The sequence below is a fragment of the Schistocerca gregaria genome, chromosome 7, assembly GCF_023897955.1.
Source record: "Schistocerca gregaria isolate iqSchGreg1 chromosome 7, iqSchGreg1.2, whole genome shotgun sequence".
NCBI classification, from domain to species: domain Eukaryota; kingdom Metazoa; phylum Arthropoda; class Insecta; order Orthoptera; family Acrididae; genus Schistocerca; species Schistocerca gregaria.
In genome coordinates, this window is record NC_064926.1 from 271,664,965 (window position 1) to 271,691,697 (window position 26,733).

The 26,733-nt window shown below is 43.2% G+C and overlaps 1 protein-coding gene across 1 annotated transcript in view; it reads right to left on the bottom strand.

The window, feature by feature from the left end:
• LOC126281559 (regulator of hypoxia-inducible factor 1-like) overlaps positions 1 to 26,303 on the bottom strand; it is a 222,054-nt gene extending 195,751 nt beyond the window's left edge. The window contains exons 1-4 of the mRNA XM_049980630.1: positions 26,116 to 26,303; positions 12,271 to 12,495; positions 8,581 to 8,768; positions 1,752 to 1,951 (exon numbers count right to left, since the gene is read on the bottom strand). Coding sequence (XP_049836587.1) covers positions 1,752 to 1,951; positions 8,581 to 8,768; positions 12,271 to 12,495; positions 26,116 to 26,260 — 758 coding nt within the window. The 5' untranslated portion in view covers positions 26,261 to 26,303. The remainder of the gene's footprint in view (positions 1 to 1,751; positions 1,952 to 8,580; positions 8,769 to 12,270; positions 12,496 to 26,115) is intronic.
• Between the last annotated feature and the right edge of the window lie 430 nt (positions 26,304 to 26,733).

Consider the following 26,733-nt stretch of genomic DNA (forward strand, 5'->3'; position numbering starts at 1 on the left):
GCTATAGACAGACTTGTTGTCTTTGCTCTCAGAAGATTTTATAGTTAGAACGGTTAGGTACTGTACTGTGGCGAACTTATACGATTCTGGACTTCGCCTCCGGGTAGCAAGGCATCATTGAGTTCGCAGCAATCAGTGATTGAGAGTACTTCTTCTGCTCATACTCACGTTGAGCCGTTACCTGAACTCCGTCCTTGTAGCTGGTAGATAGCGTTTCTCGTCTATAGAACACAGACAGGAGAAGAAAGTATTAGATTATACTTGACAGACGACAGCCTTCTGTCATCCTACTGATACTAGTGTCTGAGATATATTTATATATATTGTCACGGCAGACGTGTTCGATAACCATCACTCCGCGCACCGGATGCAGTACATACAGTGATATTGCTAATTGCGTTGACTTATTAGGCCTATAAAGCTAAACAGATGTGATCACGTAAAGTTTGTTTCCACTGATGTTGGACACCACTGTAGATCATCTTTGAAAGTAGTGTCTTCTAGTGTTTGATACAGCATTTATCATTTAGATTACTAGGTCCCTTAATCATTCGTTTATGTTTATGTTGTAATTTATATGTTAAAGATCAAGAAGGAGGCGATAATATCATCGTTAAGAGATCCAAAGATCTACTTCAGCGGCTAGTCAGACAGGACCAAATCGCCATTTTCGCGTTCAGTACTTTCCTTTGCGCACATTCATTTTACATCCACCTGGAGCAGCATCTTGGACGGTACTGATTACTTCATGCACATCTACACCCCGCAAGCCAATTTATGATGTGTGAAGGAGGCCGTCTTCCTGCCTGCAAACGGCCTGTGAACAGATATCTAGGAAGGACGCTCTCCTGTAGTGTCTGCCACTGGACCTCATTCAGTATCTCCATGACGCTTCCGCGCTTCCTGGATGGACCAGTGGCGAAACGTGTTCCTTTTCTCTGGAACTTCTGCTGTTGTTCTATCAATCCTATCTGGTATGGATCCCAGACTGACGAGTAATACTGAAGCATCGATCAAACGAGCATTTTGTAAGCTACTCCTCTGAAGGTAAACTACATTTTCTGGAGTCTTTTCGAATTAATCTCAAACTGGTATCTTCCTTACTGGCGACTTGCACTTTTGATGGTTCCAACTTAAATTGCCCTTTACGCGTACCTCCAGATATTTAGTGGAGGTGGATCCTCCCAGCCTATGTTCAGCAATTGTGAATTGGGTCTTTCTACCTGTTTATGCGCAGTAGGTTTCATTTTCTTTTATGTTGGGCGCCAACTGCCAATTCCTGCAACAAGCGTCGATCCTCTTTAGGTCTTTGTACATTTCTCTACATTTTTATATCATTGCATCACCTCTGTATACAATAGCATCACCTGTAAAAAAGCCTCAGTGGCACTTCCTACGTTATTCACATTTTACGTATATTGTTAAACTTAATGGTCCTATAACAATCTCTTGCGATACGCCCGAAGTGACTTTTCCATCCGATGATTTCTTTCCGTTAAGAGTTTAAAGTTACATAGTGTGTACTGTTTACTATGAACTCTACAGTCTCCCACAGCTGGTCTTACATTCCATATGTTCGTATTTTATTAGGGAATGCAGAACTGAAGCGAATTCCATCTGGAAGTCGACACGGTATCAAGCTGAGTGCAGTATCTACTGCTTTCTGGATCTTGTGGAGGATGAATAGGGTATAGTACGAAGAACAACAATTTCTAAGAAGATGCGAGGTGCTGACTTAGAACTTAACTCACCAGGCGATAATGTCTCCGTGGGTGACAGGCGTGACGTCGGTGCCCCTATGGCAGAAGTCTGCGCCCACGCTGACCTCGAGGGCAGATAGCCGACCTTGAAGCATGCGACCCACTGCCTTCTGGACGTCCTGGTGCCGGCAGGACCGTGGGACACACGTTGCCCAGCTCCCCAGCGACTGGCGGGAGATACGGTGACCTGGCTGTGGAAGTAAAAGCCAGCTGAAGCAAACAGGAACACACTCATTAATAGAGACCTGGACGGATGGCCACAGTAGTAACTACTTTGCAGATAAAATTTTGCACCAATATCCATATCCGCGGGCACATCTGTGGAGACAAAAGAAACGACGCACCACGAAGCAGCTATCCGAATGGGATGGAAATCGGTCGATGTGGTGCACATCTAAAGAGAAACAAATGATTACAATTTCAGATAACTCGGATGATTTACTCAGGAGAAAGAACTGCACAAATTCAACAAGTCAATAAAGCGTTGGGCCACCTCTGGCCCTATGTAAGCAGTTATTCGGCTTGACGTTGATTGACAGAGTTGTTGGATATCCTCCTCAGGTATGCCGTGCCAAATTGTCTCCAATTGTCGTCTTATATCATCAAAATCCCGAGCTGGTTGGAGGACCTTTCCTATAATTCTCCAAACGTTGTCAGTTGGGAAGAGATCCGGCAACCTTTCTGGCCAAAGTGGGGTTTTGCAAGCACGAATAAAAGCCATAGACACTCTCTTGTTGTGCGAAATGGCATTACCTTGCTGAAATGTAAGCTCAGGAAGCTTTCCATGAAGGATAACAAAACAGGGAGAAGAACATCGTCCGAAGTGCCGGTGCGCACTCTTAGGGTGCTGCGGATGACAACGAAAGGGATCCTGCTATGAAAAGGAATGACACCCGAGACCATCTTTCCTGGTTGTCGGGCTGTTCGGTGGGCGGCATGCGTGCATGTCCGACGGAATATTGCATCGTAGACTTTGGAACAACACAGGCACAGCAATATCCTATTGTATCGTTTCGAAAGTATGGGTATTCTCGTGTAGTGGGGTACACTAGTTTTTCATCGCCACTCCCACCTCTTTGATAAGTAGGTGGCTCTTACCCTCACAGTTATTCTTTCCATACAGTAAATGATGTGTGTACCAAGTTTGGTTGAGTTCGGCTCAATGGTTTAGGAGGAGATGTGGAACATGCTTGTATATGAGATGTTCAAAACAGAAAAATAAGTACAATAAACATGGATCCGAAAGTTCATACTTTCTCAGATAAGTCTGATAAACATGGGTCCGGAAATGCAAACTTTCTGCTATAAACAGGGTTTGACAAAAGACGTTCAACGTGCCATCTATTCATGACAATGCACCCCTCTGCCCTCCGGCCTAAGGAATGACGCACCCTTTGAGGTATACTCGATTGTTCTTGAACCTGCTGGTACGCATATGGTTGATTGGTGTGGCGTAAACCAATTCCTTCAACTGTCCCTATAATCAAACGCGTCTAGGGGACTGAGTTCCGGCGAACGAGCAGGCCAAAGTGTGCGCCCCCCCCCCCCCCCCCCCCTCGTCAACGACCAATCCAGCGGGTCGTGATATTGTTACCTCCCCTTGTCTCTCTACTCGGTTTCTTTAGCTGATCTTTCCTCTTCTTTCTTCCTTCTTCGTACTGCGGCTATATCTCAGAGTTTTCAATGCAAGAATGTAGTGAGAAGGGGGCACACGTGTATGGTGGTTCACGATATCGTAGTGCTGTGAGGGAGCTTCACTCGTGCCTCTGGTTTGAGAAGGCTTAAGACTGAAGTACGAACATTTCTCAAAAGAAAGAAAAACAGGTATGTGCTCTTTTTACTTTTAAAATTATAAATAGTAGCGTAGCTAGTACTATGTAAAGTTCTATTAAACTGAATGAGCACAACACCATTGATGAAGTTTCAACATCGAAAGAAGTTCATTAATACCAATTAGCTAAATAAAAAAAACTCATCCAGTCCATAAGTCACTCACAGATAGAGTAATTAGTTTCTGATGTGTATGTAGTGCTCATTGATACTTAAAAGATCTTATCAGTAATTCTATCACTGTCCGTTTATAAGTTACTAAGCAACGTATCAACAAGCTGACTGTACAACGATTAATATTTGTCGTATCCCGACAGTAAATCGCTTCACGCTTGTTTTAAGCATCAAGACGATTACTACGCTGCTCATATAAGTCTTTGATAGTTATTATCAAGTTAATGTCCGTAAATTGCGGTTAATGTTACTGAACCATCCACGCGACGATAACGCCCGATATCCAGCCGCGTATCTTAAAATCCGCTCCGATATTTGAGAATTTGCGCCAAAGTTGGGCCGTGGTTCCCTAGAATAGTTTTTAAATCAACTGTGGGTTATAAATTCACAATTCTATGCTCATTCATGAAAGTTAAAGAAGATCCGCACTTGACGACTACTGGAACGCGCACTCGAGCAACACGGAAGTTTTTGTTCTTACAAAGAGAAAACATATCATGCATAATGAAACAAGGTGACTTGCTATTTATATCTATCTCATTAAAACTCATTACCTATTAAATTTTGTACATAATTAAATTCTTTGCTCTGCAAATAATCAATAAAATTTATAAATGAATTACATGTATAAAAAAATCTCAAGTTGATATGACATCATAGGTCACTACTTGTTTCTACTCCCTACAATCAAGTGACGCAAAGAAGGTCTGACTATATTGGACATACTCATGTAATGTTACAATATGTCTGAGTCAGATGCTCGCACACATTGTGGCGAAAGTGTAATGGTGCGCCATGATGCATGAACTACGTTTGTATTCGTTGCTGCAACTTCCAGAAAGATAGGCAATACATTAACGCGAAATTCCAGATAATGCGCTTCAGGTAACCTTTGTTGTAGCACGTATCTCACTATCAATCTATCGTCAAGTACACCTGACCATACATTGATTGGCAATTGGTGTTGACGCTCGCTTTTATGAATTGCTTGGGGACTTACATCTGCCCATACATACTGGTTATGGAAATTCACAACACCATCTCTTGTGAACCCAGCATATTGGATGTGAACAGTGAATCGGCGGCACACTTCTGCAACAGCCATTGACAGAACCGCCGTCTACCATGATAATCCTGTGGCCTTAGGGCCTGAACGGGCTGTATGATGATGTAGAGAAGGGGGGGGGGGGTACAGCAGTTGTTCATGAAGCACCCCCACCCACCCACCACCCACAAGATAAGAGAAAGAGAGGCGCCTTCTGCTGCTGCTAATCGTCGCACATTGATCCCAACGGTTTCTTCCATCGCACGTAGCATACTTTCCTCCACCTCAGGTGTGCGGCCTGTTCGGGGCCTTTTACTGTCAGTCTTCAGAGGTGCAAGGGCTCCTGTGTAACTCAGATGCTGGAAAAGTCTGCTGATCAGCTTGTCAGAGGGCACTCTCCACTGTGAATATTTTTCACTGTAAATGGCACAGGCTCGCAGGCTACGCCGACTTGCTAAACCATACAGGAATATCATATCCGCCATTTCACTTGTCCAGTATTAGGCTTCCATGCCAGTACGCCTCCATCCGCTCGATACAATTTGAAACGAGACTCGTCCGACCAGGCAACGTGTTTCCTGTTATCAACAGTTTAGTGTCGTTGTTGACAACCCCAGGCGAGGCGTAAAGCTTCGTGTCGTGCAGTCATCAACGGTACACGAGTGAGCCTTCGGCTCCAAAAGCCCAGATCGATGACGTTTCGTTGAATGGTTCGCACGCTGAAACTTGTTAATGCCCCAGCATTGAAATTTGCAGCAATTTGCGGAAGAGTTGCACTTCTGCCACGCTGAACGATTCTCTACAGACGCCGTTGGTCCCGTTCTTGCAGGATCTTCTTCCTGCCGCAGCGATGTCAGAGATATGTTGTTTTACCAGATTCCTGGTATTCACGGTACACTCCTGAAACGGTTGTAAGAGAAAATTCTCGCTTCTTCTCTACCTCGGAGATGCTGTGTCCCGTCGCTCGTGCACCGACTATAACACCACGGTGAAAGTCACTTAAATCTTGATAACCTACCATTGTAGCAGCAGGGACCAATCTAAAAACGGCGACAGACGCTTGTTGTCTTATATCGCCCTTGCCGATCGCAGCGACGTATTCTGCCTGTTTACATATCTCTGTATTTGAATACGCATGCCTATACCAGCTTCTTTGGCACTTCAGTGTATAAGTGAATGCTCGTCTGGAAGGAGGTAAAACACTATGAAACGTACAGTTGACAGTGCTGTAAAATAAGGCACACAAGCACGGTGAAAACTTACGTAGCCTACAACACGACTCTAACCACACAGGTGACTGCAGATAACCCAATGGTAGCTAGAGTACTGTGAGTAAGACATCATAATAACCTGCCGACACATTTGACGGAGCGACTGTGCCAATATCCGCAAACAATAGTCGCGCAGCCCTTCCTATAAACACGCGTTTATCTCGGAAAGTATGTGTTTCCGGACCCATGTTTATTCAAATGGTTCAAATGGCTCTGAGCACTATGGGACTTAACTTCGAGGTCATCAGTCCCCTAGAACTTAGAACTACTTAAACCCAACTAACCTAAGGACATCACACACGTCCATGCCCGGGGCAGGATTCGAACCTGCGACCGTAGAGCTCGGCCACTCCCAATGTTTATTGCACATATTTTTCTTGTTTCGATGAGAACTACCACCTCTCAAAGTATCAACACTTTTTAATACCTTATACATACATACGAACATACACATGTACAACTGTTTTTTTTTATAATTTATAAGGATTATTGTAAGTGGTCTTTTATGTTACTGAAATGATGAAAGCCAATAAAAAATTCTTAAATTGAGTCTCATGTCTGCACAATACTCCTGCTCAAACACTACTTCACCTAAATCCCACTCTACAGTCATTGCACATATCGAATTATACGGCACGATTCATTCTAGTTTGAAGCTACATAGTATGAGGTTTGTAGTTCATGCAACTGCGTTGCGTTGCGTTTTGTGTATATTTTGCCATCTCCTATGGATATAGTTTTGAAAAGAAGTATCAGCTTAGACATTTATTCTGCATAACTTCATAAATAATTTATTATATATTATATACAACAGAAAGAGAATGGCCGCTGCTCTTTGGGTCTCTTGAAGCTGGTCGGAGGTAGGACAGTGCATTACATTACTTGGCATGCGTCGGGAATACTGTTGGTACGTCAAGTCTGCGCTCAGAATACCGATTTGTAGGGTCTTGATGCTCGGTTCCTATCTGAGCTGGGAACATAGGACAAAAAGTTTTCGATTTAGCCAGGACCAGTGGCCACTGGTATAGCAGTTCGAACTTCTGTCTCACTGTAGCTACGTTGCAGTTCGTTAAGCAAAGTGTGAATGACGAACCAGACCTGGAACCAGACGAATTATGTAAATCGGCTAACTCGTTTTGCAAAAGATTTTAAATGAGTTGAAATTAAATCTCAGATAATTTCACCATTTGTATGTGCACAGTTCGGGTTTCACGTGCAAAAACAGTCGTCCTTAAATAACTCCCGACTGGAGCTAGATTGACTGTTCACCACCGGTGTATCAGACCTCGGTCTAAGTTTCAACCGTTTGAAAAAAAATTCTTGCTTTCTTTGGATTTTATGTGCAAAAAACACGTTTTTCTGGGAAGTTTTTGAAGCGCGTCACTTAGATAATTTAAACCTGCACGCATCAGTTCAAACTTTACAAAAAGGTAGATAAAAGCGTGAAGCCCAAATGATTTTTTAAAATCTAATACCATTTATCCGTTGTCGACGTAAGACGGTTTAACATTTTTCTAAGAGGTTATTGAAGCGCGCCACTTCTCTAATTTTAATTTGTACGCAGGTAGATAGAGGAATAAGGTCAAAACAATTTTTTGATTCAATAGGCTTTAGACGTTGTCGGGATACGATGGTTTAAAGTCGAGCTATATGTAGCACATGAAAATCGTTACTACATGAAATGAAACCGCGGAATCGGCTTAAAGTGAATCAAATAAAAAAAATGAAGTCTTACGATAAAATCGAAAACTGTCTTTCAAAACTCTAGCTTTATTCGAAGTTTACGTGCAAAAAAAAACACTGTTTTGTGAGTATTTTTACGAGCGTCACTTCTGTGTTTCAAATATGGAGAAATCAGTTACTATTTTGTTAGCAGGTAGGCAGATACATGTAATTAATGATCGTCATATTGTTTTACGAAAGTTTTATCGGTTGCCGCCATACAAGCAACATGGACTGGGTCAGTCGTTACGCGAGTCAACAAAGATCTGAGTCGATTTCCAAGCTATGGCGATCTGACGTCAAAATTGTGGTAGAGTAAAAGTTGGAAAACAGAGTGAAAAATGCTCCTATTGTAGCACAAAAAAGGAAACCATGTCTTGGGCAGAGTTGGAACTCGCAGTTTCAGACATTTTCAGATCAAAACATCTTGACATTCGCTCTTTTTCAAGAGATGCCCCTACTTCGCCAGCTCAGTAAGCTCTCTTAAATACATTGGTACAAATACAAACAAGTAAAAAAAGTGGGAATATGTCAAAATTTCTTGAATTAAATGTCTTTGAAGCTGCCAGATAAGTCTAAAAGCTAGTTCCCTTCTTTTACATCCCTAACTCTGCCCAGGACATATTAGCCTTTTTTGTGCTACGATAGGAAAATTTTTCATTCTGTTTACACTGTGCATGTGTACAGGAGTTAGTTTGATTTGTTATTTGGTTTCCTACTATACGTAATTAGTATATGTATAAATAATAATGCAGGGTGCTGAGGGGTGAGTACTCACATCGGATAGGCTGCCTTCCACCATTCTGTGAGCGTGCATCAGGCTGTCGATCTCATCGTTGTCGACGCGATAGTCGATAAGCGCCAGACAATACCTGCCATTTGCCGCCAGGCACTGGTCGAAGTCGCCCAGCTGGTTCACGTTGCCATTCAGAAGTCCCGACGGCAGCCGCGCTGTCGCGTCCAACACTGCAACAGTTCATTACATATATATCCTATACACAATTTGCACTAGTCGTTTCATAATCATAGAGAATAATGCATATCACTGATTTAACAACATGTCTACTCATTAGTAAAATCGGTAATGAAACTAACTTTTAGTGAGCGTGACCCATATATTCGTTCAAGGATTGCTCGTTCTCAGTGGATTCGAGGGATTCATTCATCAGCAGCATTCTTTGGCTTATAGCTAATGGTAACGAGTTTCAGGAGCGCAGGTGTTGTAATGCTATAGTTGATGCTTCCTCCACTAGATGGTACATATCACCAGCCGAGATAATGTTTTCTCAGGCAATTATAATGTTTTTCATTGTTTATACGAGTATGGACTCAAGTTATGGTAGTTCTTATCCTGAAAAAAAAATTACATCTCCAGTTGTTTTTTAGTTCGCTCACAATTTGCTCCGTAAAGTTTGTTGTGTTTACCTTGACAACTGGTTCAGTTGTCTAGATCTGGTTTATAAACTAATAAGAAACGACACCGAGGCTTACGACCCATTGCTGCAAAATAGAAAGTCGTACAGAGACAAGCAAATGTTGATGAAAGGCAAGGACAAGAGACACGTCGTGGTGGTCAGCGTCAATACGTTCCGTGACGGTACATTTCAAGAAGTACATTGAAAGAACGGTTAGTGCAAAAGGCAAGTGTTATCGCGGATTACGAGAATATGGGAGGCGTGGATAGGGGCGGTTCCCAGTCGCAAAGTTAACGAATGACAAGGAGCAGAGTGAAAAAATATAATCAGAAGGATCTTGCTGTTTATTGGATGTTGCATGCTCAAGTATATACGTTCCATAAAAAAAACGGTGGTGAAAAAAGCAGATTGGAATTCATAATTATTCTCGGGGAACAGCTGGGTGTATAGTCTCCAGAAAAGATGGTAACACTAAGAGTGCAATGGGAACGCCACTGTTGGATGAGCTAGGGGATAAGAGAATCACAATGTAAGAGAGCTTTGGAGGTCTTAAGATAAAATAAGGCAAAGGCATGGATAATATTCCATCAGAATTTCTAAAATCATTGGGTTCGATGCGTCGGTGTCCATGCCATAAAATGAAACTTATTGGGTTGGTTTATGCATTCGGACGCGGAGTGTGGTGCGAGAATATTTTTAACAGTCGCTGTAGCTTTGGTCCTGGCTTTAGACTACTTTGCGGCAACTTAGAACTCAGGGTACATTGCAGCATTCAGTTGTACGGTAAAATACAGAGACTGAAGGACCGATGATGCTTGACAACTTCATGAGCTCTTGTTAGCTCTGCAGCAGCGACAGTCAATTCTGCGAGGGTATGTTCTTTAATCACGAATGTCGATGTTGCTGCGAATCTATCTGTATGTTTTTTCGTAGAAATGTGATTCCTCACACCCGCCTTACTTCCATGAGTTATTGAGATGAAACAGCTATAAATCTCACAAAACGCTTCCTGGTCCGCACGTCCTTTCTTGACAAAAGACCAATCTTTTGTACAATCAACTGAAAAGTGACACTTTCTCTTTCCATCCTTAGGCACTTTTGTAAACTATGATAAGTTTATTAGACGATGAACAGTCGACAATAACACTTAAGTCATCGAAGTCACGTCACTATACACTTCACGCCCTATATACCCGCAGTAAATACTTCAAACATTATTAACTTGCACTCACTGTTCGTATTACGTTTAGAAAGAATCATCTTATCAGGTCGCTGTTTAAATGGAAATTGTCCGATTCTTCGGCGTAGCGTTGCTGAAATAGTTCCAGCCCGCTATTACTGGACAAGTCTCGTATTTTCTCGAATGATGGCGATAGATCTAGAAGGTGCTTGCATCGTCGGTACAGCATACGCAAAATGAAACGTCATCTGTGAGATGACCTTATCAACATAAATTGCATTTACATGTTGTGCTAACAAACGGCCTTACTTCAGTACTGGAGCCAAGCTCGCAACAGTGTTTTGCAAAAATTGGAACAAAATTGGGTCACGTCGGGGCAAGAAGGTCCATAACGGTGACGGTCCAAATATATCAAGACGGATAGCAACCGTAGTAACACAGTCACCAATATTTGTTACTCGGCCCTAATGTCTGCATACCGTACTATCGAAATGCTAATACACCATGTATATGTGTTTCGTCCTTTTGCCGTCATAGTGATTTTGCTTATTGGCAGAATTAGAAGCCTAGACATGTAGATTATTATAACATTATACGGAGAACTACTTGTATGTTACTTATGTGATTTCTGCAACCTTTTGCATGTAAGTTGAAACTCTCTCATTTCAAGTGTACTTTTATAAACATGGTACTAATTATTCTGTTATATTTCTTCCGTTACATGTTGGTAGAACAACATATTTCTGAGGGGTGTTCAAAAGAATAGGCACGAAATAACACTGTGTGTATAACTGAAGTCTTTATTCAAAAGTTATCATCAAGGGCCTGAACAAAACTATTCCACTGTTTCCCAAGCCGAAGAATTCCTGTCCCCAGAATTCCTGTGGCTGAGACGGCAGCCAGTCCTCCATTGTCCTCCTCAGTTCGTCGTCCGAGCTGAAGCGCTTTCCTTTGAGAAGGCTTTTTTAGTGGACTGAACACAGGGTAGTCTCAGGGCGAATTCTCCGGGCTGTAGGGCGAATGCCTCGTCTGCTCTCGCTTGAATTCGGCCGTTACACGTTGTGTGACCTTGGAAACGTGTGGACGCGCTTTACCTTGGAGCAGAATCATACCCTCCGTGAGCAGTCCAGGCCGTTTGTTCTACACGGACTTCCGTAGGCAACTGAGAGCCTTAAAGTACACGTCACTGTTAAAGGTTTTTTCGTGCTCCAGGAATTCGATGAGTATCGGACCTCTGACAACGAAAAGGTCAGCGAACGTAACCTTGCCTGCTGAGGGCACAGGTTTCCAGCTTTTAGGTGGAGGTGACGACACATGCATCCATTGCATAGGTGCCTCACTACGATATACCAAAGCGACAAATTTCGGCTGGTTTGGTTCTTATGACTTTTCGTACCTTTTCATTTGAACACTCCTTACATAAATATGAAGCACAATATTTTGTGCGTTCTGTAGGTTCCTGTAGAACATACACAATATTGTGCTTTTCATTTATAATCAATTCAATAAATGTATAGAGATGAAGTGGTAGAAATGATTTTTGTTTACTTCACTGAAATCCGTAATTAAAAACAAAACAACGCATACAGAACAACGACCACGAAATATTTCGTCACTATGCTAATAGACCAGGTAAATATGTAATAATTAGTAATTAACTGGGTAATAAATATGGGTCGTTACAATTATAAACCCATTGGACAACACAGAAGAAACGAGATCTTAGAACTCAACTGAAAAATGTGGAATTTTTCTCATTAGGGAACACAAGGAAATCTAACAAGTGCAGACGAGTCACTACGTCTTAACAAGGATTCCACAATACTATTAGTTCTATGTACTAACGCTGAGTTACCAACACAGTCCCACTTACTCTTGAGCGCTGGAATGTGCAGCTTCAGTGCTGACTCCATCATATGGGCAGTGTCGTTTCCACACTCTTCATTGCCGACCACTTTCAGAGATTCGTACAGAGGAGACAATTCAGACAGGGCTGATTCCACGAGTGTCCTTGTCTCCTCACCGCTGGCTCTGACGGCGGGACAGTAATCGCTTCCATTTCTCCAGTCACACACATTGCTCCTGTCGAGTTCTGAAACTGTACAATTAAAGCTAAATTTAAGTCAAGACTGTATAAGCGATGTGACAACGTCAGCAGTTGTTTGTAGCAGTGGACTTAAGTCCTACCACCTGGAAGTTTGAAAGGATGAATACTTCGCATCAAGTATCAAACAGTTCAGATTCTTCCATTTTTAGCTGAAAATGCACGTTGCCCCAATAGCAGAAAATCGCTCAGTGCATTGCTGGTGGTGCGACAGGATGCCGTCAACGTTTCCCTGTAAACACGCAGCAAAATACTGGACGCGAGGTGGTTGTACCAGCCTATGGAAGAAGAAGATGTGCGAAAGGAAACAAGTGTGTGGGTTAAGCGGTGGCAGTGTGATATGAAGAGAGCTGAATATAAAGTGGAGAATATTTGGTCCGATTGTTTTACTGTTTTTAGTGTTCCTTATCTCAATCAGGGAAAACGGAACTCATATAGGATCAATTTGTTGTCGGTCTGTCTGTCTGACTGACTGTTAAATTCCCTTTTTCCCAGGAATAGGTGGATGCACTACGTTGAAATTCATGTAACATACTAAGGTCTACAATCCGTTTGCAGCGCAAGAAATTGAAGCTCTTAAGTCAATGCAGTCAAAAGATACGACCATTTAAGTCACATTCTTTGATACTAGAGAACTCACTCATCAAAACCTATAGGACACTTCCCGTTGACATAGAACCATGAAATTTCACAAGAAGCAAGGTTTCACTGTACAACCAAAGAAAAAAATCTGAAAATCATGAATCTGTCATATCAAACGAAAAAAGTTTTTTTTTGTCAATTTTAATCAGATTGTCTGTCTAAATGTAAGCGTAGATTTCCGCGGTTATTGTCACTGTCAACTGGGCTGTTGACCGCATTGTCAATATATAAAACTGTCAATATATAAAATTCAGCCGCTGTTGCAAGTGGCCTTCCTCAGAGCTGAGAATTTTATTGACAAACTGTCTGAATGTCCGTTCGTCTGTTAAGCTCCCTTTCTGTAAGGAAATGGTACATATACTAAGTTGAAATTTATGTCACTTACTAAGGTATGTGGTTCTTTAGCGGTAGAATAAACGTTTGCTTCTAAGTAAATCCAATAAAAAGATATGACCATTTCTGTCACATTTTTTGATACTCGCAAACTCACTCACCAAAACCTAACAGTATCTAGAATCTGGAAATTTGATAAGAAGCACACACACGACACTTTTTTCGAAGTTATGCAAGCGCTGGGTATTTTCTGTGATATCGTATCAAGGTTGTCTTGATCTAGGGAAGTACCGCCATCGCCAGAGCTTACTGCTGCTGGCAGCAAGGTGTTGATCATACAGGACTGATATCGAGGATTATAGCAGCGGACAAGGAGGACAGAACAGCAAGTTATTTGCCAATCCAAGACTGGACAGCAACAAGCGGTGAAGAGCCTTATCATGCATAACAACCTCCTCGCTATGGACTTTGGAAGTCACATCACTACACATAGACAATCTGATCAAATACAAGTATCCGCAAAGCTATAAGTGGACATTAATATGAGATTTCTCCACCCTTTGACTTTATGACTGATTGAACTCAGCTGGGGACCCTTTTCATGAGATGTCTCATTATCTTTATGGGACTGGCAGCTCATTCTTCCTCAAGAGCCGGATCAAGTGAAGGTAGCGATGCTGGACGCTAGGGTCTGGAGAGAAGTCGACATTATAGCTCATCCCAAAAGTATCAGGTCGGGACTTCGGGCAAACCAGTCCAGTCCAGGTTTATTATTGCCCACAAGCCATTGCTTGACAGTTGCTGCTTTACGACAAGATGCAAAGTCATGCTGATGCAAGCAATAATCGTCTTCGAACTGTTTCTCTGCTGTAGGCAATACACAATGGTGAAAAACGTGTTCAAATTCTTCCACATTTAGTGTTTCCTTAAGCGTAATGAGGGGCCCAAGCGCCAATTACAAAAACACGCCCCATACTATAACTCCACCACCGTTGAAGTTCGCCTGATTGCAAATAACGTCTATTCGTCACACAAAAACCTTTCCATCAGACAGCCACACTTTTCCCTGTCATCCACTGTTCAGTGACGTCGCTCTTTATATCACCTCAAGCGTCGTGTAGCACTCACTAAAGAAATGTGTGATATATGAGCAGCTGCTCGACCATCGTATTCTATTCTTTTTAACTTCCTACATACAGTCATTGTGCTAGCTGCACTGCTGAAAGGACTTTGGAACTCATGAATGATTCCTTTCGTTGACGCCGTGCGATTTGCTACAAAGATCCTCCGTAATGCTCGACGGTCCCTATCCATCAGTACGTTAGGTCCGCCTGGTCGTAGGTTAGTCGTGACTCTTACTTCGAATTTCCACTTAACAGTCACTTCATCATCAATTGACCAGGAGAGCTTTATAAGAGTTGAAATGTTCGTGATGGTATACGTTTATGGCTGGATACGTGTACTTCGGTAAATATAAAGGGTGATGCGACCAGCTTGTCAACACGGTGTTGTCAGTGCAACACCTCCAGTGCATAAGTGATCAAAATCCTAAACACATCTGGGAAGCCACTGAACGAGATGTACAATCTCTACAGCGCTGTGATTTTGGGGCTATGGTTGTCCGGTGAAGGATGAGCACATGCTCTGATGTCTCGTGGAATCAAAGTCACGATGTATCGCTGTTGTCAGGTTGAGATTCATTGGGAGAGTTCTTAGAAAATGTAGTCTATCAACAAAGGAGGTGGCTTACAAAACACTCGTCCGACTAATACCTGAGTATTGCTCATCAGTGTGGGATCTATAGCAGGTCGGGTTGACGGAGGAGATACAGAAGATCCAAAGAGGAGCGGCGCGTTTCGTCACAGGGTTATTTGGTAAGCGTGATAGCGTTACGGAGATGTTTAGCACCTTGACCAGATTCTGCAAGAGAGGCGCTCTGCATCGCGATGTAGCTTGCTGTCCAGGTTTCGAGAGGGTGCGTTTCTGGATGAGGTATCGAATATCTTGCGTCCCCCTACTTATACCTCCCGAGGAGACCACGAATTTAAAATTAGAGAGATTCGAGCGCGCACGGAGGCTTTCCGGCAGATGTTCTTCCCGCGAACCATACGCAACTGGAACAGGAAAGGGAGGTAATGACGGTGGCACGTAAAGTGCCCTTCACAACACACCGTTGGGTAGCTTGCGGAGTATAAATGTAGATGTAGATGTACCAGGTCGACGTCTCTAATTCAGTTATTCAGGATTATAGCTCGTAGTGATGCTGAGATTAGCGTACATACTGTAACGTCACCACTGTGCCATCAAAGTGCGGTAAAAGATCGACTGTATTAGTGAGTTGCGGTACAAGTTGGTATATAACAATAGCAGAGTACGAAAACGTCGAAATTACATGAGAAGATTCAGTCCACTGGTGGAGTATTCTCGCGTAAGGAATGTTTAGGCAAAAAGAAACGGGACCCCTAATATATCTGCCACTCTCTCTCAACAGCTAAAAATACAGAATACCATTGTACGACCATGTGTGAAATCGTTTGCAAAATATGCTAGCCCATTGTAGAATCACACTGTCTGATCATACGCAATGATCTCAAAAATACGCCACTCCATTATGGAGTCCGACTTTCCAATGTTGTGCAATTGTTTGCAAAATACGTAACCCAGTTATAGAATCCAATTGCCCGAACAATTACATTCGTTGGCAAAAGGCAAAAATTGGAATACAGTGAACAGACATTGACAGTACATAATTTTGTGAAAGAAATGTATTGGGCACGAGAGAGATTTGATCTCGGACCTCCCCCTTTGCAGTTCAACACCTTGACCATCTAACCACCACCCACATTCGTTGCCGCCTTTTCTTCTGTTCTGAAACTGCCTATCCTGAAAACTGATGCCACTCCACAATCGGAGGTTGCTATTGTCAGCACTAGCAACTGCGTTTGTCAATGCATGTGTGCTGCTGCAGTTCCTGTGAAGCCTGATGCTCCCCCACGGACTTCAGAAACGGCCGTGGTGGCTGACATCATGGACCTTCCTGCTTCCCCTCCCCAGGTCAAGCCTTGTGCACTGCCTAGCGCTGCTACACCTCCTCCCGCTTCTGAGATGTGGCTCCAACGCCACCTCAGACCAAAAAATCGAAACCAAAGCCAACGGCAAAGACTCGCCCGCTGAAGGAGACTGAAGGTATACAGTCTACTGATGTTGATGTCATTCTCTCAGACGCCTCTCTCGACCCCTCCTCAGAGGCGATGGAGGTTAATGTCTGACTGGGTCAATCATCTCGCGCCAAAACTGAGCCTCCCCCTGTTGTGGCCTCTCCTCCCTGACAGAAAGTCAGGATGAAGGTACTCCCACCCTGATAGATGGCTCCCATTATACAGTGGAACATGAATGGATTGCGGACACATGTGGAGAAACTGCAACTCCTAGCACAGCAACGCCCCCTGTGCTTATGTTTACAGGAAATACATTTAAAAACATCTGATGCTCCTGTACTAAAGGGCTATACATTATATCGCAAGGATGACCTGACTGGGGAAAGGACCAAAGGCGGAGTCGCCGTGTTTGTCAATAATGGCCACCACTCCCCCTGGATACTGACCTGCAGGCTGTTGCAGTTGAAATTTATTCACGTCGGAGGCTTACCGTTTGCTCCCTTTATTTACCTCCTCTGGATGCAGTGGACTTAGAGGCTCTCACAGATTTTATCGAACAACTCTCCCGCCAATTTCTCTTCCTGAACGACTTCAATACCCATCATGTCCTGTGGGCTCAACTTCTATTTGCGCATGGGGTCGAGTTTTGGAGAGCCTCGTGACAACTCAAGTGTTGTGCATCCTCAACACTGGTACTCCAACTCATATCTCTGCTGCTACTGGGTCATTCTCATCCATTGACCTATCTTTCTGCTCTCCAACCCTCACCGACTCTGTTCACTGGGAGGTTATTGACGACCTTTATTCCAGCGATCACTTCCCCATCCGCATTCATTTCCTGAATGGTGTATTGCTGGAACAGAAGCTGCCAACATGGATGATTGGCAGGGCTAACTGGCCGCTGTTCAGTCGGTTGGCTGTCTTTAAACGCTGTAACAGCATACATGCTGCTGACCTGTCCATACCAAAGTCTTTTGGCCCTCTTAAGCGGTGACCTGTACCTTGGTGGACAGAAGAGTGCCATTCAGCCATCCGGGATAGGCGTGCGGCTTTTCGACGATTTAAATGCCGCCCAACAGCGGTCAATCTCACTGCCTTTAGAATCGTGAGAGCCAAGGCACGCCGTGTCATTAAAGAGAGCAAAAAAAGGTCATGACAGGAGTTCCTGGATTCCATTAACAATTCCACTTGTTCCACAAAAGTATGGGAAGCCATCCGGAGGATTTCCAGTACACGCAGACGTTTACCGATTGCAGCAGTGCTGAAACAGGGATGCCTCCAAACGGCGCACAGAGACCTTGCTCAGACGCTGGCCGAGCGTTTTGCGCAGACTACTGCCAATGCAAGCCAGGATCCCGCATTTTGTCGCTACCGTGCAACTGTACAGGGGGAAAAGTTGGACTTCAGGTCCAATGGTTCTGAGGCCTACAACTCCTCTTTCTCTATGTGGGAGCTCCGATATTGCATGCTTCGTCATTTGACAGCAGCGTCCCAGGAAATGCTCCTCGACTGTTTTAATCTAATGCGTCAAACAGGTAACTTCCCCAAGGCGTGGAGGGAGGCAATTCTGGTGCCTCTTCTCAAACCAGGGAAGGATCGTATGTCTCCAAGTAGTTATCAGAGCATCGTCCTAACGAGCTGTATAGGAAAGACCCTGGAACGGATGGTTAACCGTCGTCTGGTCTGACTTTTGGAGACCAGGCAACTTCTTAGCCGCTCTCAATGTGGATTCCGCAAATATCGGTCCACAGTCGACAACCTGACCCTCCTAGAGGCGGCTATTCAGCAGGCTTTCCTCCATCAGCTTCACTGTATCGGCATATTCTTTGATATCAGTAAGGCATATGATACTACTTAGAGACACTGTATTCTTGCACAACTGCATGAATGGGGCTTTCGTGGGCACCTCCCCATTTTCATTCGGTCTTTCCAGTCTCAGCAGATTTTTCGGACCCAAGTTGGTAATACACTGTCTGATGGATTTGAGCGGGAGAATGGTGTCCCCCATGGCAGTGTTTTAAGTGTTACCCTCTTTTCCATAGCCATCAACAGTATAACGTCTACAGTGAGGAGTCCGGTACAGTGTTCCTTATTTGTGGACGAGTTTGCTGTTTTCTGTTCCTCCTCCAGTGTTGCAACAGTGAGCCATCAGTTGCAACTAACACTGCAGCAGTTAGAGGAGTGGACTGCAAAGATGGGTTTTCAGTTTTCTGCAATTAAGTGTGTTTGTGTTCACTTTAATCTTTCTCGTCGACGTTTTAATTTGCCTGCCTTGTATATGCGGGATACTGTCCTACATTTTAGAGACACAGTGCAGTTTCTGGGCCTAATTTTTGACTCCAGGTTGTCATGGCTGCCATACCTACGAGACCTGAAAGCCAGAACCCTGAAGGCACTGAACATCCTCAAGTGCCTCAGCCATAGGTCTTGAGGAGCGGACAGGGAGCGTCTCTTCCAGTTTTATCGGGCTTTTGTGCGTTCACAGCTGGACTACAGGTGCACAGTGTATGGGTCAGCGAGGCAATCTTATTTGCGGATCCTTGACGCTGTCCATCATGCAGGAATCGACTGGCCATGGAGGCTTATCGGACCAGTCCCATACCCAGCCTCTGTGCGGAGACTGGGGAAGCGCCACTTACCATCCGACGGCAGCTCCTACTGGTGCGCCAGGCTTATAAATTTATTGTAGCTCTAACGTCGCCTGCTAACCATATTGTTGCTCATCCGCCTTTGGACCGCCTTCTTTCCCACTGTCCACAAGCTATGTTGCCGTTTGGAATCAGTGTGCAACGTGTGCTAGAGTCCCTCAGTGTGGAGTCTGTACAACCCCAAATCCAGGGTTTTAACCACCTGCCACCCTGGTTACTGGAGAGGCCCAGAGTGATTTTAGATTTGGTGCGGTACAGCTACCATGACCATGTAGCTGTTTTTACGGATGGGTCAAAGCAGGGTGACTCTGTTGGTTGCTCTGTCGTCTTCCCGGATGGTGTCCGCAAGGTCAGACTGCTTCCCGCATTTACCATCTTTGACGCAGAATTATATGCCATCTTGCGGGCACTGGAGCAGATGAGACTTTCTCCCAGTGTTAGATGCCTCGTCTGTTCAGATTCTTTGAGCGCCCTTTACTTCCTCCAGCGTTTTCATTCAGCATATAATGGAACCCAGACTGTCCACGATGCCCTCCTCCAACTACAGCGACTGGGGAAGCAGGTGTCTTTCTGCTGGGTACCAGGGCACACGGGAATTCTGGGGACTGAACGGGCTGATCGAGCAGCTAAAGAGGCGTGTCGTGACGGTCAGGTCTTTCAGTGTGCTATCCCCCTGCATGCTCTGACCTCGCTGTTGAGGTACAAAGTCCTGTGTCGTTGGGAACATGAGTGCCTAGAAGTGACCGACAACAAGATCCATGTGATCGAGCCCATAACTCGGCCTTGGCGTACTTCCTCCCAGCCACGTCGACGTACGAGGTCATCCTTACTCGTCTTCTCATCGGTCACACCCCTAAGACGTATGGATTTTAACTCCGGCGAGAGGACCCTCCGACGGATTTGCCGGCGGATCTGCAGTCATATTTTATGGAATGGTCAAACTAATGTTGTTCGGGTTTTAAAGTTCTGTGAATTGTCCCACACTATTAACAAGATTCTGGGGAGATATTTTTAATGTGTAACGGGATGACTGGCTCACCCAATTTTTTTCTCAAGTGGTCAGCCAGTCTCATTTTCCTATGTTATTCTTTTATCTCTTTTGTGGTTTGTTTTCTCTCTTTTACTTCCTCATTGGTTTTAATGCATGTGAGAGTGCCTGTGCGATAGTCATTGTGTGGTCGTTTCGTGTGCATGCGTGTACGACAGTTTTCGTTCTTATCGACATTTGTTTGTTTTCATCGATGTTAGGGCGCTGATAACCTCGCCGTTGGGCGCCTATAAGTTCCCCGAACCACACACACACACACACACACACACACACACACACACACACACCATCTAACCATGATACCGCAGCTATTCACATTCGCCCGTTGTTGCACATCTTCAGCTTGCACCGTTCACTGTTTCGAGTTTTCTTCTTTTTTTCACAGTTCACTATTCACGCTTGATCTGCATATCGTTTTTGACGGGCTGTCCACTGGGCCATCTTACCGCTAAATCTGAACAGGTTGCGATGGGGAGTTTCCCTTGTAAGAATTAGCTGTAAACTGAACCACTGTGTATTCATTGCCATTTACTCAACTAGTCTTATGAAATTTCTTGTAAATTAGTAACAACTGTTTTCTTTACTTTAAACACAGTTAACTGAATTTTCAGCTATGTACTGATACCAAAACCGGCTACTCTATCTGCTGAGAACTATCAGGAGATATAGTAGTGGATATTAATATTTGGTGTGTCCACCCATCGCCTTTATGAAAGCTTGAACTCTGCTGTCGGACCTTTCAACGATGTGTCTGGATGTCTTTGCAGAAATGACGACTCATTCTTCCGGAAGAGCCGAAATCAGAGAAGTTAGTAATGCTGGACGCTGGTCTCGGGAGAGTAATCGACGTTCTAGGTTATCCTAAAGGTTCAGGTAGGGACTTTTGGGATTCAAGTCCATTACAGGAATGTTACTGTCCCCAAGCAATTGCCTGGCAGGTAGTTTTATTATAGGGTCCATTCTCATGCTACTGCAAACAATCTTCGTCTCCGACCTATTCCTCTATTGTGCTCAGTAAACAATGCTGTAAAATGAGTTCAGATCCTTCCATATACAGCGTTTTCTTGAGCCCTTTTACTCGATCGACTTTCTTGTCTCGACTGACTACTTGACACAAGTGAGTCTACTGTACCGCCCCTGGCATTTTACATAGTGCCGTCTGCCTCGAGTTGTCATTTCCGGTTATAGGACAGCGCTAAAACTGAGTTTATTGCGTGAGCTATCTGTTGTGGAGTTTGACCCCTGAACGGTTATGAGGAGCTTCACTTTTTACGATAAAATCTCCACATATAACAGGCATTGTCCTGACTGATTCACTGACTGACTGCCTCATCAACGCCCAGCCCAAACTACAAAGGAAAAAATTTGAAATTTGGAGAAGGTGTGGATCTTATACTGTAAGCGTCGTTTAAGAAAGTATTTTTCAAAATTCCAACCTAAGGGGGGTGAAATGGGGGAGATTTTTTGTGGGAGTATTTTATTATAAAGGAATTTTTAAAGCTAAATCTAAATTTGGCTTTCAGTTAGAAATAAAAAATATATGTTTCACTCTTTTTGGAAATTCAGCCCTAATTGTGGTGAAACGGAATGAAAGTTTTTATGGAAATATTTCGTTGTGCAAGCATTTTTGGCGGTAAATCTATGAAAATTTGTATTTGACTTCTATGTTATAAATAAGACGTACTCATGTTGCTGTTTTTGGAAATTCAACTAATAAGGAGGTGAAATGTTTAGGGAAACATTTTTTGCGAAGGCATTTTTAAGATCATATCTTTGAAAATTGCCGATTGGCTTCTCAGCTGAAGACGAAAAAATACGTGTTTCACTGTTGTTGGAAATTCAATCCCTAATGGGGTGAAATAGGGTCAAACTGATTTACTGACTCATCATCGTCCAGACCAAACCGCTAAGTGTAGTAACTTGAAGCTTGGAGAGGCTGTGAATCTTATACTATAGGCATCGTTTAAGAACTGATTATCATAAATTCTACACCTAAGGGGGTGAAATAAGGGATGAGAGGCTCTTTTGAAGTAAGTCGGTATTAGTGGAATTTCGAAGCCAGAAGTAAGAAATTGGATTCTCAGTTACAAAATACGCTTTTCAGCAATTTTGGAAATTCTACCACTAAGGGGGTAAAATAAGGGGTGAAGGTTTTCTTGAAAATAAATATTACTGCATTTAAGGTTGCATCTATGACAACTGATATGTAACTTCTGGGTTAGAAATATTTCTGGATATTCAAACCAAAAGGAAGTGAAATAGGAGATGAAAGTTTTTAAGAAAATTATTTCGTTACATTAAAAAAAAATTTCAAAGCCAAATTTATGAAAATTGGTATTTCACTTCTCTGCTAGATATAAAGAATTACTTGGTAGATGATGAAAATTGGTGTGGAAATATGTACACAAGAGCGGAAAAGGCACGGTTAAAAAAATTTCGCACTGCAGCTACCAGAATCACTTTTTGTCAGAAGTACATTAGGGAAAAGTCATGCTTATACGGCTTTAGTTAGTGTGAAAAGCTTCTAAGGTATTGCAATTTATGAACAACATAAAAATTTGATTAAATAAAAACGAAAACAAAAAATCTCTGCAGTCCATAGAGCCTACGTGAGAGAAGCAGCGAGCAGTTAGTTGGAATATAACAATAAAATGTAGGAAGAAGGAATTGTAATAAACTTTATTAATGACAAAAGCAAAATGCACAGTGGATGTTCTTGTCAAAGGTCGTGTGGCGAATTCTCTAGGCTCCTGAGAACTGAATTAATATGAAAAAAGTCGTCCAGAAATTCTAAACATATACTCTTATTTGTTCGAGAAAATACACTGTCCAATCACATTTATGAGCAACTGTCAAAAGCCTGGATAACAACCTTTTTGCAGCGCGGACAGCTGCGAGATGTGCAGGAAGAGAGTCACTGAGGTCCTCGAAGGTACCGACAGGGATGTTGAGCTACGCTAGGTACCGTGGCCAGATACGCTAGGTTTCTCTGTTGAGGATCTGTGACGCGAACAGCCCGATCGAAGTCATCCTATAGATTCTTGACTGAGCTTAAAGCCAGGGCGCTTGGTGACCAGAAGAGTCAGTAAGCTAATCCTTGTGCTTTTCGAACCTCGCATGTACAAAGCCAGCTGTATGACAACGTTATCTTGTCCTGCTGATAGATGTCATCTTGCTGAGGAGAAACAAACTGCATGTAGGGGTGGACATGGTCCCCAAGAATAGACGCATACTTATGTTGATCCATTTTGCCTTCATGAATGACGAGATCACCCAGGAAATGCCATCCGGCTTTGCAGGGCTTTTGCTTCCAGATGTTTCACGCCGTACATGTGAACGGCCATCTGTTCGAGGGGGCATAAAACGTAATTCATCTGGAAAAGCCACCTGTCGCCACACATCTCTGCAGCCGTTGTTCACCCCTGTCATCGGCCGACCGGTGTGGCCGAGCGGTTCTAGGCGCTTCAGTCTGGAACCGCGCGACAGCTACGAGCGCAGGTTCGAATCCTGCCTCAGGCATGGATGTGGGTGATGTGCTTAGGTTAGTTAGGTTTAAGTAGTTCTAAGTTCTAGGGGACTGATGACCTCAGATGTTTAAGTCCCATAGTGCTCAGAGCCATTTTGAACCCCTGTCATCCACAGCCCATGGTGCACCACGTTGCCAGTTTTGGTTAGGGCGATTTTGCCATGCGCGGTATACAGTGATTTAACCACGGTGGGACGCGAACATTTTACGTATTTGACCGTTTCGAAAATACTACCACCCTTGGCTCTAAAGTCATTGATCATGCTCTTTTGGACGACAGGTAAATCGCCCCGTTTCAGCGTTACGACAACGAGTGCACTGTTTTCTGCGTCCCCCACGACACGGTTTATAGACCGTACACTGACAGTGCTGCCACCTGACGTCTATGAGTGATTGTTGAATGCTGACGTCGAACATTGGCTGTGATCACAATAATGTGACTGAACTGTGAAATCTTGACGTGGATAGCCTATACAACTAGGCAATGTTGCAGCATCTTCTGGCGTCCAGCTTTGAGTGGCTTCCTCCAGAGAGTGACGAAACTTTTGACGTGAAAACGTACCAAGCGATTCCAACAAAGGGTACATATTAGAAGTGGATCTTCAATATCCGCAGCATAAATCAGTAGATCAGAAATATGTGTCTGCTGGTTCCCGGATGAACATGTATCTATGCTTCAGATGGCTAAATGGTGGATTTCGGCTTTTTTTGTTTTTACAATTTTTCTTATTATTTTATTTTTAGGTATTTTCTGTAGATATTTGCCACTAAACAACTTAGTGGTTAGTTATACTAACACATCTGAAATTAAGTTAAAATACTACGTGCCATTTCATGCCAATTCATGTGCAACATTTGTTCTGTCCTTGTATCTATATAACAGACTAAAAGAAAATAGCAGAAAAATAATTACCCCGAGAGTATTTACGATTTACATTCGGATTTTCCCCTGTGTCCGGTAAAAATGGCTCCACGATCATATAGTAAGAAGACAAAGAAACTGTTCTCGGTCTTGTATTGCAAAAAAAAAAAAAACATGTTATTCGCTACAGGAATCTGGAACAATGTTAGAACATAAATTAGTTATAAAAAAGATTGACCGAGTTTTATGGTTTAAGCAAGCCTACCTCCCCCCCCCCCTCCCCCCACGCCGCTGATGAAGCCTTACATTGAGATCATCACACAAATGGGCATGAGTGCAAGCAACGATTTCGATAAGAAGTCCTTCAAATTGATGACAATATAAGTAATAATAATCTGTTTTATATTAACTTAACCTATATACGATGTTTATTTTATTGGAAGTCACAGCGAGCTGTTCTGATACATCTAAATACAGAGGGTGATCAAATGTTATCCTGACCAACACGTTCTAGAGAGCTCTCATCCATTGAATAAGTATAGTCAAGGGGTGTTATCGCACACCAGTTACTACGATTGATGAATTCTGTCAAATCACCTACAAATTTAATCATCTACTGTTTCTACTATTCCGTACACGTACAGCAAGTAAAATTTCATTACGAGCCATCCTTCTTTGCGTTACATTTTAACACCTAGAGGTAGACAATAGCTTTGAAAGCAGCTCCGAAAATCTATTGTAATATGGCACTAATCATGTAGAAGTCATATGTAGAAAAAAATAGCATAAATTAACATTTAAGCGATAAAGCCAGTTAATGAGTTTTAGTGTTTAGGGAAATAAACAGAAGAGTTCAAAGGGACTGCAGTACTCTGTGTTAAACTGAACAGGGGTTTGAAAACGCAACATTCGATATGTCTGGGTTAGGAAAGTTTGCAGTCAATATGTCTTGCCTGCTTTGAGTTATAGCTATATTCCAAGCTGCCAGTTTTCAGTGAGGTATGGAGAAATGCATAATGAGAATTGCTATGGAGAGAGGAAACAAACTAATGTACCGTGCGATAGATTGAAGTTGATAGAGATAACGATGAATGTGATTAATATGAAATTAATCGTCTCAGGACATGACGACGAGAGATAAGAATAGTCTGAGAACGGCTACTTGACGGCAGGTGGGAAAAGGGGCTGAGAAACACAAAGAAGCAACATGCACGCTTATAGCTGAAGACCGTAACAGGTGAAAGAGTCTAAGAGAGCATTACGCACCACGGCACGCCAAACGGTTGATGACGAAGTGCCAACCACCGAAACTTCACACTAAAGACTTATTCCTACGTTGTTCTGAGTAATGTGTGTGTTCGTGTTTGTGTGATAGAGACAATAACATTTAAACTTACATCCGAAATCGACGCTGGAAGAGTTTTCAAAAGTCCCATTAGTATCGTTACAATAATTGACACACGTGACTGTTCTTCCGCAAGTAAACAATAAGCATATTTGAAATACTCGGTACACTGTAGAACGGTATTTAAGCGAAGACATACTGACTACAGATCAACGAACGCACGTTCCGTCGCTGCCACAAACAAGCGCTATCTGTGAGTTTCACGAGAGTGAATATTACAAGACGGTGTTGAGACAGGAAGTATTATGGAAGCAGGTATGCGAGCAAACTAAATGTGGCAATAAGACTTTCGGCTTTCTCTCACTCTCTCTCCGGTAATTTACAATTGATAAGGTGTTGCAGAACCGTCGAGGCGAAACAGCTGAGTTTCGATAGGCCTTCATTGTCTTCTCTGACCCACGAAACACACTTCACATGGCTCCGCTACAGGTGTTGTGTTACGTTCAGAACTCTTGATCACTCAGGCACGATAACACACATTTTGTAATGCAAATTCCGCCCACGCCACCACATTGCGGAACCCAACACAAAAGACCCGTAAGTCAAGCGGATAGCGGAAACTAGTGTTCACAGCAGAAGCGAAAAAATTCTGTCCCCTCCTCACCGCCTC